The following is a 15,359-nucleotide window of genomic DNA, read 5'->3' on the forward strand; positions in this document are numbered from 1 at the left end:
ATGATTGTCCAGTTTTGCCTGAAAGGTAGTGGGAAGAAATTTTTGATTTCATGATGTAATTAATTTTTTCATGATTTAATTATTTCACGATTTCATTATTTCATGATTTAATGATTTTTTTAAGTCTTTCATGAACTTGTGTATAAAGGGCCAAATGGGACAAAATTAAATAAATAAATAATTACTTAAGCGAGTGATTAATTCATTATAATCCGAATTAAATACATAAATGTGTTATTAAAAGTGTCATTAATTTATTTAATGTAAAATTTAATTAAATTATTAAATAATTTACATAATTGTCGACTACATCATTTTATGATTTAATTGATTATTGATTTCATGATTGAATTATTTAATTAATTAATGACACATTTAAGTAATTATTTCAAGATGTATTTATTTAAATATTGGCCCATTTAACCCTCCATAATATGGGGATTTATATATATATAATTTTTCACTTTAGCAGCTGGCACTGAGCAGCGTGATTTATGATCATTTTACGAAAAATGCCATACTTTAAGCTTCTAGTATGATAATGTGTCATTTCCTATTTGGCAAGACTGATGCAGGAAGTGATGCCAAAACATGAAGAAAAATGTCAACCAGCTGGACTCTTGAATGTCAGCAAGGACAAAAAAAGAGACATTTTTAACAGAAGCCAACAGAAGTCGACCTTTTCAACTTTCTTTTATTACAAGGTCAACTTGGTATCAAAAAGTACAGAGACAGATATGTACAAAATAACACTGAAGCTACATGTTCATGTAAGACATAAAAACAACTTTCTGCACGATTCATAATAAGTCAACAGTATTTTGTGCTCAGCAGACTCTAAAAATCAACCGAGATCAAATCCAGAAGTGGTCTCGGATCTTTACATGGTTTGCTTTACCTGTGCAACAACAACAAAAGTGCCAGATGTGAAAGACCCACACAGAAAAATGTGTTCTCTCTGAATAAATGTGCCGTGTAAACAAAGAAATTATTCCTTTTTCTAGTTTTCATATAACTGCATATTTCCCTTGTAATTGTCCTCATTGCGCCGTGTGGCGCAGGAAGTGTTGCTAATGCATTTATTAATTGTGGAATTTGTGTACAAAAAATATTGAACAATTTAATTCTCATGAATTTGTTCTCGTCCAAAACGTTCATCGAATTAAATTTGAGTTTAAGTCAAATACTGTGCTATAAAAATGAGGAATGTGAATCTTACAACAACTCACGATTCAAAATTGATTCTCGATTTTACCCGATTCTCAAAATATATTATTTGCTATATAAATAAACCTTTTCAAAACAGGTTAGAGTCTTTCCTGCTGCCGATGTATGACTTGCAGATAGTAAGCGTACTACTTTAAATATCGATTCTTAAAAAAAAAAAGTATGTGTACTGTATATATTGTTTGAAAAATACTATTAAATTGATTATAAAACATAAAAAAACTATTCTGTAAAAAAAATGAAAATAAACTGATTCATTAAAAAAAAATATTTAAAAGAATATTTGCAATCGATTCTTAAAATTATAGTTGAAAAGGTAATCGTTTCTAAAAATAAAAAAACACTATATTGATTTAAAAACATAAACAATTATAAATTCTGTAAAAAAAAAAAAAATTGAACAATTCTTAAAAAATCCCTGATTCTTAAGAATACGATTGATTCTTAAAATTATAATTTTAAAAAATGTAGTTGATTATAAAAGAAAACCCCCACAAACATTAAATTAATTTAAAAACCAAAAAATTGTGAATTCTGCGAAAAAATTTAAATAACATGATTCTTAAAAAAATATTGCAATCGAATTTTTAAATCTTAATTAAAAAAAAAATGTAATCATATATTTAAAAAGAAAACATTAAATTGATTTAAAAACATTTAAAAAATAATAATGAATTTAGTAAAAAAAACAACAACATATATTTATATATTAAAAAATATTCTTAAAATAAATATTATTAATAACTATGAAAATTATGAATCGGTTCAGAATTGGAAGAAATAAGAATTGCAATTTGAATTTGAATCAATGTTTTTCAGCCACCCAAATAAAAATCATTTCACACGAAATAAAATACATTTGGAAAAAAATTGTGATGAGTGTGGGGATGAATACAATTCTGCTTCGGGCCCCAATTTAGCCAGGTGTGGCCCTGCATAAAAAACTATACGTGGCTGTTTATGTCTGAAAACAAATCAATACAATATTCATTTGGTGTTTGTTTACATTAAAATGGCATTTTTAAGATCCAAAGGAGGATGTTCTTCTGTTTAAATGCTAAAAACACTTAGTAGAACGCACAAAGCGTTGAAACCACAGCTGTGCTGTTTTTGCGTTTTCTTACAAAGTGCAAAGTCGTCACATCGGTGACATCGCCAACTACTGGCCTGGCATGCAAACTACAGTCCTTCCATTTGGCTGGAAACCGCCTGTTGTCTCAAAAACTGATGTTTTTTTGGTGCGTTCACTCGACTCTAACCCCTCAAGGGTGAGGTGCAGCAGTTTGAGAAAAATAAAGAAAAAACATGTTTGTTTGTTTTTTACACCTGCTCAGCAAACTTCAGTCCCGTTTGAAGACAAAAGAAATAAGATTTTTAGTCCCCCAGAAAAAAAGAAAGTAAAAGTCCATAAAATGAGGAAGCATTGAAAAAAAAGGTGCGTTTTAAAGCATCCAGATTCCTATGGTGAGAACGGCCACGAACATCCCCAGCGCCATCCTGAGGAGCGTCGGAAGAGCCACGGTTCGGTTTAAAAAGACTTTGGAAGTCGGCTGCCGCTCTTCAAGCCCGCTCAGCATCTTCTGCACGCCCTCAAACACCTGCAAGCACACCCAGGTGATCCATCAGGACTCCCTAGCGGAGGTCATGTGACCTGAGTGGTGAGCATTTCCTTACCTGGATGTTGTGTTCAAAGGCCCTCACGGCTTCCTCCAGCACGCCGGCCCTCTGCTCCTGGCTCAGCTCTAGCACGTTCATGCGGCCCCTGTAGAGCTGCTTGAACAAGTTGGGGCTGGAGACGCCGGGAAAGGCAAAGAACGACAGACCCTCGCTGCTCTTTAGGCCCATGGACTTCTGGGCGACGCGGCCCAGGACCTGTCCTCCGGAGAGGTCGCCTAGGTAACGGGTGTAGGCGTGAGCCACCAGGTACTCCGGGTTTTCTTTCCCGATCTGGAAAGAAGGCGGGATGAGCGCTGATGTCTCGTGTGTGTGTGTGTGTGTGTGTGTTCTTGTATTCTTACCTTTCTTGAAACATCAACAAGGAAAATAACCTTCCATATGAGGACCGGTGAACAAGTTAGGACTGAAATCATGGTCCCAATACGGAAAACCATTGCATCTAATAGAGAGCCAAATACTAGAGTCTGTGAACATTGCTCCAAAGTCAGGATTTTTTTGTTGATTTAATGTGCATATAAAAGTAAACATTGACAGGTGCAAAAGCTGCAATATATGATAAAACAAGACGGCAGCTAAAGAAGGACTTCCTTGTTCATCCCCGAAAAAACCCGCCAGGTGAACAGCCGATTTTACGACTTTCGGTGCTGACGTAAGACAACCCGCATCCCATATGTGACCATAGGATGAACAAATACACTACGGTACTAAGACTATGGTGGCCATTAACAGTTAGCTTCTACAGTTGGGTTGCTCAAAGTACGGGACGGGGGCCATCTGTGGTCCGTGACTCCTTTGTCATCGGCCTTAAGCACATTACAAAAAACTAAATAATAGAGATCTCATTTGCACCCCTGGTGGTGAAATCTATCAAAATTAGGGTGGTCCCAAAAAGGAGGGAGTTTTCAAATTGAGTGTGTGTCGGTTTTAAAAGTGCCCCCCCTCTGGTCAACATATGAAATAACAAGTGTGTGTAAGAAATTTAAACGCACCACCTTTCGCCAAAATTGATTTAAAAAAATATATGTATGTATATAGAGACATACTGTAATAACTTAAATAAATAAATAATGAAGATTAAAAACCAATTTCATACAAAACATTCAACAACAAAAAAATAACAAAAAGCAGTCTTTTTCTCACAATGTGTGGACTTTTTTCTAACACAATTGGGAACAATTTCTCGTATTCTTTCTGTTTCTGTAATATTGCAATATTTTCTCGTAAAAATTATTACTTTTTTATGTAAAATTATTACTTTTTAATGCAAAATGGGGACATTTGTCGTATAAAATTCGGACTTTAATCACAATATTGACAATTGTTTGGTTGTTCTTGTAAAACGGTGACATTTTTTGAGTAAAATGATGACTTTTGTCATAATTTTGCCAAGTAAAATTCCGAATGTTATTATAATATTGCCAACATTTGAAAGTTTTCTTATAAAATTGTGACTTTTGTCGAGTAAAATGACGACTCTTTTCATAAAATTGCCAATATTTTAAGCTTTTCTTGTAAAATTCCAACTGTTATCGAGTAAAATTCCAACTTTTATCATAATATTGCACAAATGTTCCGTTTTTCTTGTAAACTTTTGACTTGTGTTGAGTAAAATTACGACTTTTATTATAATGCTGCCAAAATTCTAAGTTTTTCTTGGGAAATTGTGACCTTTTTCTTGTGAAATTCCAACTAATTTTTCACAACAAGCTTTTTTATATTTGCATAGTATGTATATATTATTAATGTTGTAAATACAAATCTTCATATATCTAGAAAGGGTGGTCCTAAAGAGGTAGGCATTTTTCGGAGGTCTCAGAAGGTAACAAATACGAGAATGTGTGTGTGTGTGTGTGTGTGTGCGTGTGTGCGTGTGTGTGTGTGTGTGTCGCTACGGAAACCAACCTGTCGCAACCTGTCACAGTATCTCCTTGTTTCCGCGGGCACCAGCATTTTGTCCTTCCAGCCTGAACCGTAGAAGAACTCCAGGTCTTTCTGGACCGAGTCCAGCCGGGCCAGCTCTGCAGGGAAGTAGATGGGCTCTACTGCGGGATGCTTGCAGTTCCTGTCCAGCTCCTCTTCCAACGTCTGGTAGATCTCATGGAGGGAGCTGAGGAGCAGCTGAGGAGACGAGAAGGCCGTCGAGTAAACAAAAACAAAAAAAAGGTTTGCAGCATTTTGGAGGACTGAAGACTTACTTTGTACTGTTGCATGCTGACTTGTCCCTTCTGGAAGCTCAGCATGAGTTCTGTGTTCTCGGCCCTCATGTGACTTTCCATCGTCACCTTCTTGATCTGCTCCGACAGATCCCTGCAGGACACACAGTCGTGTTAAGGTGGACGACATCCTTGCTTCCTTCGGGCCAATCTGATTCCAGAACATCGAGGCGTTCTGGATGAGCCCGCCCCGGCGTATGCAGAGTAGGTAGGAACGTGCATTTACTTTTTAGATCAATTGTAACCGAGTAGTTTTAATGCAACAAACAAAGACACGTGACTTTGACTTTGTTTCATTGACTTTCATTCAGATTAAGTCAATCTATTTATTTTATGATCCATTGTTTACTGCTTGCAAAGACGCATTCATTCAGCTCGTTAGAGAGACTCCTTCCAGCAGGCATGATCACATGACTCTTTTTCGCCCATCCGACGTAAGCACCAGTGACCTTTGACTCCATTTCACCAATCAAAGGGAGCCTGGCAGTCACATGACCGCACTCAAACCGCAAAAAGTGACATGACGTCGGACGGCGTCTGATGTTTACAAACTAGAAAAAAGAACATTTCAATCCCGCGCTCTCGTCTGTGTGGGTAGAAATGGTCAAGAATTCCACTAACATGTTGCGGTAAGTTGGAGATGTTTTTTTTAGGTTTTAACTGCACTTGTGCTAACATTCGAATGGAATAGAAGTTTATTTCCATTTGCACAGCATGGAGGTTCATTTGTGTCTTAGTCACAAAAGCTTTTTTTTAGGCTGAATTTATGTAATGGATTTTTTTAAGTTTTAATTTTTTACATCAACTTATGTTGACAATTTCATTGGAAAAAAACATTGTGTAAGCAAATTAGTGTATAAAATTTCAGTGTAAAAAAATTCAGTGTAAAAAAAGATCAGTGTATAAATAGTTTTTTTTGTAAATTTAGTATATAAAGCTTCAGCGTTTTAAAATCCAGTGTATACAAATTCAGTGTATAAAATTTCAGTTTAAAAAAATTCAGTGTAAAAACAAAATCAGTGTATAAAAATTATGTTTTAAAATTCAGTGTTTAAAGATTCAGTGTTTTAAAATTCAGTGTTAAAAAATTAAGTTTTTTAAAATTAAGTGTAAAAAAATCAGTGTATAAAATTTCAGTGTAAAAAAATCAGTGTATAAAAATTATGTCTTAAAATTCAGTGTATAACAATTCTGTGTTTTAAAAATCAGTGTATAAAGATGTTGTGTTCTAAAATTCAGTGTATAAAAATTCTGTGTTTTAAAAATCAGTGTATAAAGATGTTGTGTTCTAAAATTCAGTGTATAAAATGTGTTTTAAAATTTAGTGCTAAAAAAATCAGTGTATAAAAATTCAGTATAAAAAATTCAGTGTAAAAATCCACTGTAAAACAATTCAGTAAAAAAAAAATCCAGTGTATAAAAATTCAGTGTATAAAAATTCTGTATTTTAAAATTTTGTGTAAAAAAATCAGTGTATAAAATTTCAGTTTAAACAAATTCAGTGTAAAAACAAAATCGGTGTATAAAAATTATGTTTCAAAATTCAGTGTTTAAAGATTCAGTGTTTTAAAATTAAGTGTAAAAAAATCAGTGTATAAAAATTATGTCTTAAAATTCAGTGTATAACATTTCTGTGTTGTAAAAATCAGTGTATAAAGATTTTGTGTTCTAAAATTCAGTGTATAAAATGTTGTGGTTTAAAATTTAGTGTAAAAAAAATCAGTGTATAAAAATTCAGTATAAAAAAATTCAGTGTACAAATCCACTGTAAAACAATTCAGTAAAAAAAATCCAGTGTATAAAAATTCAGTGTTTTAAAATTCAGTGTATAAAAATTCTGTATTTTAAAATTTTGTGTAAAAAAATCAGTGTATAAAATTTCAGTTTAAAAAAATTCAGTGTAAAAACAAAATCGGTGTATAAAAATCATGTTTTAAAATTCAGTGTATAAAGATTCAGTGTATAGATTCAGTGTTTTAAAATTCAGTGTAAAAAAATTCAGTTTTTTAAAAATTAAGTGTAAAAAAAATCAGTGTATAAAATTTCCGTGTAAAAATATCAGTTTAAAAACTTATTCGGGTGTTACCATTTAGTGGTCAATTGTATGGAATATGTACTGTACTGTGCAATCTACTAATACAAGTCTCAATCAATCAATCAATCAAAGCTGAGATAGACCCACAAATGTTGTGTTCCCAGTAGGGCTTCTCACTAAAAAGCACGTCCAATACGCTATTGAGGCACCTGTGAAACTTACAGTACTAAAATATGGACTTTTTCAAAATCATGCCACCTGCCTTCAAAATTGTACTTTGCAAATGTCAGTCTTATTTCCTACGTGATGGTGGCATGGCGTAGTGGATAGAGCAACCGTGCCAGAAACCTGAGGGTTGCAGGTTCGCTCCCCGCCTCTTACCATCCAAAAATCGCTGCCGTTGTGTCTTTGGGCAGGACACTTCACCCTTTTCCCCCGGTGCCACTCACACCGGTGAATTGAGTGATGAATGATAGGTGGTGGTCGGAGGGGCCGTTGGCACAAATTGCAGCCACGCTTCCGTCAGTCTACCCCAGGGCAGCTGTGGCTATGAAAGTAGCTTACCACTACCAGGTGTGAATGATTGATGGGTTCTACATGTAAAGCGACTTTGGGTACTTAGAAAAGCGCTATATAAATCCCAGTTATTATTATTATTATTATAAAGCGGGTCATAAGAAAGGACTCCAAAGTACAACTGGGTTATGGAAGCCCCATCAAATAGTTCAAGACCAGTCCCATATTTTCTTTTAAATAGTTATAATAAAAACAACGGGACGAATACACAAAAATAGATTCTTACATTTCTGCTGCGTGCGTCTTCTGTGCGTCCATCGTGGGGCTGAAAAGAAGAGAAGTGGATGAATATAAGCAGAGTACAAAATAATGCATAAAGTCAATAAAGAGTTCTCACTGTGAGCTTCTCCAAAGTGACTTGCGGTGATTCTCCGTGTGGATGTTGTGTGCAGGGTCTGGGCCATTCCGCCCGGCTTTTTATATGCGGCCCGCTCTGCCCTCCCACTGCTGGAATGAAAACAGGACGTGTGCAATCACATCATGCACAAAGCAGCATTGTGTGTGTGGGAATGAGCGTTACCATGACGCAGCAGCAACTCGTGAGGGGAGGGGGGAGTTGAGCAATGTTTGGAATAACACCACAGGGAGGGGGGAAGCTTGGGGCTAAACATGACTCGGCAACGGCCACATTGCACATTGTGGAAACATGACAAAGGCTTTTTGAGGAAGGAGGAGTTGGCACGGCGACGGAACAGTCACATGACCGTGTACTAATAGAACACTTTGAACTTGAACGGAACGTTAAAACACACGTCTATCAAAGGTTTCTCACACTCACTGGACACTTCATTAGGTACACGTGCACAATCTCATGTGATCTACGTTTATTCAATGGAGGCCAAGCAGTTGAATATAGTTAACGACAAGCAAAATAGAGGACATTAACATCTTGATGACATAAATCTATACATAGGCCAATGCATTTATTTATTTATAATTTATTAGTCGTTTAAAAAAAATATTTGTTGTATTTATTGGATGATGGATTACTTTTTGCCATTTTTCTAAACTACGTATAATTGTTGTTTTACACAGTTATCGTGCCCACGCTGTTACATGACATGGATTTGTAACATATTTTTTTCTAAAGGCGTGTACAAAGTACAAATGAATGACTATTCAGCAACAACTACACTTTTAAGATGTGCACAAAAATACACAAAAAAACCCTAAACAAGGACTTTACTTGATATTTTTATGCCAACCTAGTTTACATATTTATACTTTGTCAGTTAAATTATTGCCAACCATTTTTGAATATAAAGGATGGATGGATGGATGGATTTATTAAAAAAAATATTAGTATGCGACTATGTGATAACAATGTATTTAATAAGTAAATGGAAAAATATATGTTAAAAAAGGGTCCAAAAAATGTATTTTCTTATTTTCTTATATATATATATATATATATATATATATACGTATATATATATACGTATATATATATATATATATATATATATATATATATATATATATATATATATATATATATATATATATATATATATATATATAGATGTATGTATGTATGTATGTATATATATATATATATATATATATATATATATATATATATATATATATATATATATATATATATATATATATATATATATATATATATATATATATATATATATATATATTAATTAGAGATGTCCGATAATATCGGACAATAAATGCGTTAAAAAGTAATATCGGAAATGATCGGTATCGGGTTTTTTATTATCGGTGTGGTTTTTTGTGTGGTTTTTTGTGTGTTTTTTTATTAAATCAACATAAAAAACGCAGGATACACTTACAATTAATGCAGCACCAACCCAAAAAAACTTCCTCCCCCATTTACACTCATTCACACTCATTCACACAAATGGGTTGTTTCTTTCTGTTATTAATATTCTGGTTCCTACATTATATATCAATATATATCAATACAGTCTGCAAGGAATACAGTCCGTAAGCACACATGATTGTGTGTGCTGCTGGTCCACTAATAGTACTAACCTTTAACAGTTCATTTTACTCCTTTTCATTAATTACTAGTTTCAATGTAACTGTTTTTATATTGTTTTACTTTCTTTTTTATACAAGAAAATGTTTTAAATTTATTTATCTTATTTTTTTATTTTTTTAAAGTACCTTATCTTCACCATACCTGGTTGTCCAAATTAGGCATAATAATGTGTTAATTCCACAACTGTATATATCGGTTGATATCGGTATCGGTAATTAAAGAGTTGGACAATATCGTAATATCGGTAATTAAAGAGTTGGACAATATCGGAATGTCGGATATCGGCAAAAAGCCATTTTCGGACATCCCTAATATATATATATATATATATATATATATATATATATATATATATATATATATATGTATATATGTATGTATGTATGTATGTATGCCATCCATCCATCTTCTTCCGCTTATCCGAGGTCGGGTCGCGGGGGCAGCAGCCTAAGCAGGGAAGCCCAGACTTCCCTCTCCCCAGCCACTTCGTCCAGCTCTTCCCGTGGGACCCCGAGGCATTCCCAGGCCAGCCGGGAGACATAGTCTTCCCAACGTGTCCTGGGTCTTCCCCGCGGCCTCCTACCGGTCGGACGTGCCCTAAACACCTCCCTAGGGAGGCGTTCGGGTGGCATCCTGACAAGATGCCTGAACCACCTCATCTGGCTCCTCTCGATGTGGAGGAGCAGCGGCTTTACTTTGAGCTCCTCCCGGATGGCAGAGCTTCTCACCCTATCTCTAAGGGAGAGCCCCGCCACCCGGCGGAGGAAACTCATTTCGGCCGCTTGTACCCGTGATCTTGTCCTTTCGGTCATAACCCAAAGCTCATGACCATAGGTGAGGATGGGAACGTAGATCGACCGGTAAATTGAGAGCTTTGCCTTCCGGCTCAGCTCCTTTTTCACCACAACGGACCGATACAGCATCCGCATTACTGAAGACGCCGCACCGATCCGCCTGTCGATCTCACGATTCACTCTTCCCTCACTCGTGAACAAGACTCCGAGGTACTTGAACTCCTCCACTTGGGGCAAGATCTCCTCCCCAACCTGGAGATGTATGTATGTATGTATATATATAAATACATCATATCATTTATGTATTTATTTTCTATTTAAGTGTTGTAATTTTTGCTCTTTTAATTGTATTGGTTTAATCTAAACAAATACATTTAAAATACATTCTAAAATAGATAAGACATTGTTTATACATCATGTCTTTAATCAGGTCATTTAGGAATTATTTAGATAAATAAATATATTTACAATTACAAAAAAAAATGTATGAGTTGAATTCAGAAAATGTTGACAGGCATGGGATGCAGACGTGCCATTTACTTCAACATGGGGAACCTCACTCCAGTCATGTTACACTACGTGTCTGTGTGGTTTCCTCTGCAGACCCGTTTAGGCAGCAAACTAGTTAGGCTTGAATTAATTGATGGATAGAAAACACTTGCGAGCAAGGTGTAAAACATGCAGGGATGCTAACTTCTCTAAACTAGGTTACAGTGATGTGTTGTCTTCGGCTGCCCATCTAGGGAGCAGACTTGTTGGGCCTGAACTATTCTGCATTCGAAATGCAAGCGTGCAAATTTTTCGCCAACTTGGAGAACCTCACTCCGTTTTAGGTCTGAGTTGCAGATACTGGTAAGTATGTTATTTTAGCTTTGTTACATTCATTTTTTAAATTGAAATTCTTATTTTTTTTAATGATTTTTTTTTTATATTGCATGCTGTCGATCAGGGGTGTCAAAGTAATTTTAGATCGGGGGCCACATGGAGAAAAATCTACTCCGGACTGGTAAAATCATGTAAGTGTAAAAAAACCCAACAACATTACGATTTGTACAATTTCAGAATGTGCTTGTTCTATTTTTAAACAAAGAAAACAATCTGAAGTTGTCTTTATTTTTAAGTAATCGTGCCGTGATTTTACCAGTCCGGCCCACTCGGGAGTAGGTTTTGCTCCATGTGGCTCCCGATCTAAAATTAATTTCTGATTAGAAAAATCTACTCCCAAGTGGGTCGGACTGGTAAAATCACGGCACGATAACTTAAAAATAAAGACAGTTTTCTTTGTTGAAAAATAGAACAAGCACATTCTGAAAATGTACAAATCATAATGTTTTTTTTTTTTTTTTACACTTACATGTTGCGGTTAATAGTATTCTATCTTTATTTATTTGTCGTTATTTATATTTTCTGAATAAATGATGTGATAGTGTTCATCAGTCAACTCCATCCATCCATCCATTTTCTACCGCTTATTCCCTTTGGGGTCGTGGGGGGTGCTGGAGACTATCTCAGCTACAATCGGGCGGAAGGCGGGGTACACCCTGGACAAGTCGCCTACTCATCGCAGGGCCAACACAGATAGACAGACAACATTCACACTCACATTCACACACTAGGGCCAATTTAGTGTTGCCAATCAACTTATCCCCAGGTGCATGTCTTTGGAGGTGGGAGGAAGCCGGAGTACCCGGAGGGAACCCACGCAGTCACGGGGAGAACATGCAAACTCCACACAGAAAGATCCCGAGCCCGGGATTGAACCCAAGACTACTCAGGACCTTCGTATTGTGAGGCAGATGCACTAACCCCTCTTCCACCGTGCTGCCTCAGTCAACTGTAATTTGATTTTGATATCATTTTTTTGATCTTGATAGATTGAAAATTAACACCATCAGTCAACTCATTGGTGTTAATTTTCAATCTATCAAGATCAAAAAATTATATCAAAATCAAATTACAGGATGTTATTTATGTAGTTTGCTAATTTTCCTCGACTGATGTACTAACATCACGTGGTTTATTTTGTACATATGTAGCATCATCTCCAAAGATGCAAAGAAATGCTATTGCGACATCTAGTGGACACATTTAGAACAGCTGTTTCTTTCATTAAAAAATGTTATGTTAATTTTTATACTCAGCAAACACATCCCGCTGGCCGGATAAACCTGTTGATCCTTTTGCAGGAAATGACGTTGCTACAGCAACCTTGTAGAAACAGCATAGTACAAATAAAAATACAAATGTATAAACAAATAATTTCAATAAAACACTTTACATGAAAAATAAACAAATCTACTTATGTACATGATGTATCATCTGGACATTTTATTGTATTTTCTGGGGCGGGGGTGTCCTGAGCCCGCTGCAGTGATTACTATTCACAATTCATCCACTTTGTTAACAAAAAAAAAAAACCTTTACGGTACTACAAAACCTTCTAAACAAATAAATCAGGACAGAGATCAGTTACTTGTGTGCTTGACTTGTTTATGGCCAGCAGCAGCCTAACTTACTGACCTGGGATCAGCCAACCAACTCGTAGTCAGCGTCTACCGTGAGTCAGCAGAATCAAGCTACCTAAACGGGAGTCAGCATATTTTCTTCCGGAGTCAACGATTCATGACTTACTTCAACCTATGTTTTTTAATTCAATCTAATTATATAGTTTCAATGAATAACCATACTCACATAAACCAAATAGATCAATTTCGTCGATATAAACATAAAATCAGGCATTCTAGTGGACGAAAAACTGTGCACTTGAACCATAGCGGCAACAAGGACCCTGATTTTTTAATCAGGCATCACAATAGACAGCTAGTTTGGAACTTTAGAAAAGAAGGTATAGTAAAACGCTTCATTCTAATATTTTATGTTCCAAATGGGAAACAAAAGTAGGTATTCGGCTTTTAAACGGTTGTTTGTTTGTTTTTAAATATTTGTGTGCTTTTCTTACTGTTATGTGACCATGTATGTGCCAACACAACATTTAAATGCCACAAAAAATACACTCAGGTTAGCTTACATTACTGTGTTGAATCCTCCATGATGTTTAAACCTTTTTTTCATTATTTTTCCAGTGTGCAGGATGAAGTCAGCATACTTTATATACATGTCCACATAGCTGTGGAGCATTTAAAAGGATCAGAATTATGTGTTGAAGAGTGGAACACCGCCAGGCCTTGCAAAGTGAGTCTTGCGTGCACTATTATCAATATGTGTACATTGGGATGCATGTACAGTTCTCTCCTTATCAATATCTGTAAGATTCATATACTCTGGTCTATGTCACACTGTGGACTTGTACACTCTTGGCTTGTGGCTGCACTTAATGGTTATCCATGACCATAAAAATAACAAGAATAGGCCATTTTACAGTCCCATGTCATTTTAAAGGGTGTATACATTTTTTTTTGAATAAGGTGTATTATTTTCAAGATACATAGTCATCATTAAAAGTATTTTGAGTTGGTGTGAAAAATGTTTTTTATAAATATTTTGCAGGAACTGTCTGTGCAACTTCAGGAGGCATTCTGTTAAGGTGTTGGTTGTGCACAGTGGTACCTCAATTTAGGACTGCCTCGAGGATTAAATGGTGGTTCTTTGGTCAAAATGTTGCGTATATTATGTTTTACAGATCGTTTTCAAGCCGCTTTCTGAGATTACGTTTACACTGCAGGCCAAAGTGGCCTAAAGCGGATTTTTTTGAAAGCTGGATTTTTTTTCCAGCTGACTGTTTACGCTGCAAAGAGAAAGAGATTTTTTTTTTTTTTTATCAGACTCCAGTATAAATGCGCCCAGGCCTCAATGTGGCCTCGACGTCACTAGCATGCGCATTTCGATAAAGTGAAAACAATGGAAGTTGATCAGGGGGAAGTTGCTACTACTACAAAATAAAATGAGTCGCAACACCTTAAAAATTTGAGTTTTTTATGTGAAAAGAAATGAAAGTAATATAATGTAATATATTTGGGAGGGTTGTAATATTTTAATGGCTGTTAAGTTGAGGAGACACGGCATGTAAGCAAATGTGCCACAGCGTCAATTCCGGTTCTTCAACAATCACTATTTTCTAAAATAAAAATATATATATTCATACATTACATATAGCCTATTATTTGCGCACTATTGACAAGTGATGCACCAAAAATGTGGTTGTTTTAAATAGACTTTGCTCACTGAAACCGGATGTTGTGATGAAATATCCACTTTCACAGGAGACTGCATTTTCCCCTGAGCACACGAGTGACGTAGCTCGCCCAAAGCTGACGAAAAAGTCACATTTGTGATACGGGTCGCATTCAGGTCGCATTGCGTTGAGACTGAAGTCACATTTGAAAAGATCAGATTCCAACTGGATTCAGAACTACCTCCTGATGTGGCCTGAATCTGATGGCAAAAGATCAGATATGAAGCACTTTGGAGCGTTTAGACTGGCAAAAAAAATCTGATCTGTGTCACTTGAGGGCAAAAAAATCAGATCTGGTGTGCAGTGTAAACAGGGACTCACAGTCTCCTCGGAATGCGCCGTTTTGTGGGCGGCCTTATTTACTCTGATCCACTTGGACTTCGTCTTCTCCCCGCCATCTTTGTTGTAGTTTTTAGGGCTTCCATAGCGAGTTTACTGACAGATTAAGTTTGAACTATACGCAACTTTGTTCTAGAGATGGCAACAGCGGAGGAGGATGCATGTGCATGTACGAGCCAGTCTGCCCCACATTAAAAGGATAGAGAAAAAGAAGACACTTATTGACTACATCGTCCGACTGCAATGGCGGACCCACGCAAAGCCTTGTGGGTATATTTATACTAAA

General features: G+C 35.8%; 2 protein-coding genes across 11 annotated transcripts in view; one reads left to right on the top strand and one right to left on the bottom strand.

The window, feature by feature from the left end:
* Nucleotides 1–1,556: 1,556 nt before the first annotated feature.
* On the bottom strand, nt 1,557–8,175 carry LOC133621618 (heme oxygenase-like). Its single transcript, XM_061983808.1, has 6 exons — nt 8,066–8,175; nt 7,955–7,993; nt 5,100–5,211; nt 4,807–5,022; nt 2,902–3,174; nt 1,557–2,825 (listed from the first exon to the last, which is right to left on the bottom strand). The coding sequence occupies exons 2-6, from the start codon at nt 7,984–7,986 to the stop codon at nt 2,670–2,672; spliced, it is 789 nt and encodes a 262-aa protein (XP_061839792.1). The 5' UTR covers nt 7,987–7,993; nt 8,066–8,175; the 3' UTR covers nt 1,557–2,669.
* Nucleotides 5,013–15,359, top strand: part of LOC133621616 (GTPase IMAP family member 8) — a 39,523-nt gene continuing 29,176 nt past the window's right edge. The window contains exons 1-3 of one of the 10 annotated variants that reach the window (XM_061983802.1): nt 12,704–13,387; nt 13,626–13,734; nt 15,210–15,339. Coding sequence is in view for 1 of the 10 variants with exons in the window: in XM_061983803.1 (XP_061839787.1) it covers nt 5,297–5,321 (25 nt within the window). In the remaining 9 variants the exon portion in view is untranslated. The other 9 variants (XM_061983800.1, XM_061983799.1, XM_061983798.1 and 6 more) reach the window with 9 other exon arrangements.

This window comes from Nerophis lumbriciformis, linkage group LG25 (genome assembly GCF_033978685.3).
Source record: "Nerophis lumbriciformis linkage group LG25, RoL_Nlum_v2.1, whole genome shotgun sequence".
Classification (NCBI taxonomy): Eukaryota; Metazoa; Chordata; class Actinopteri; order Syngnathiformes; family Syngnathidae; genus Nerophis; species Nerophis lumbriciformis.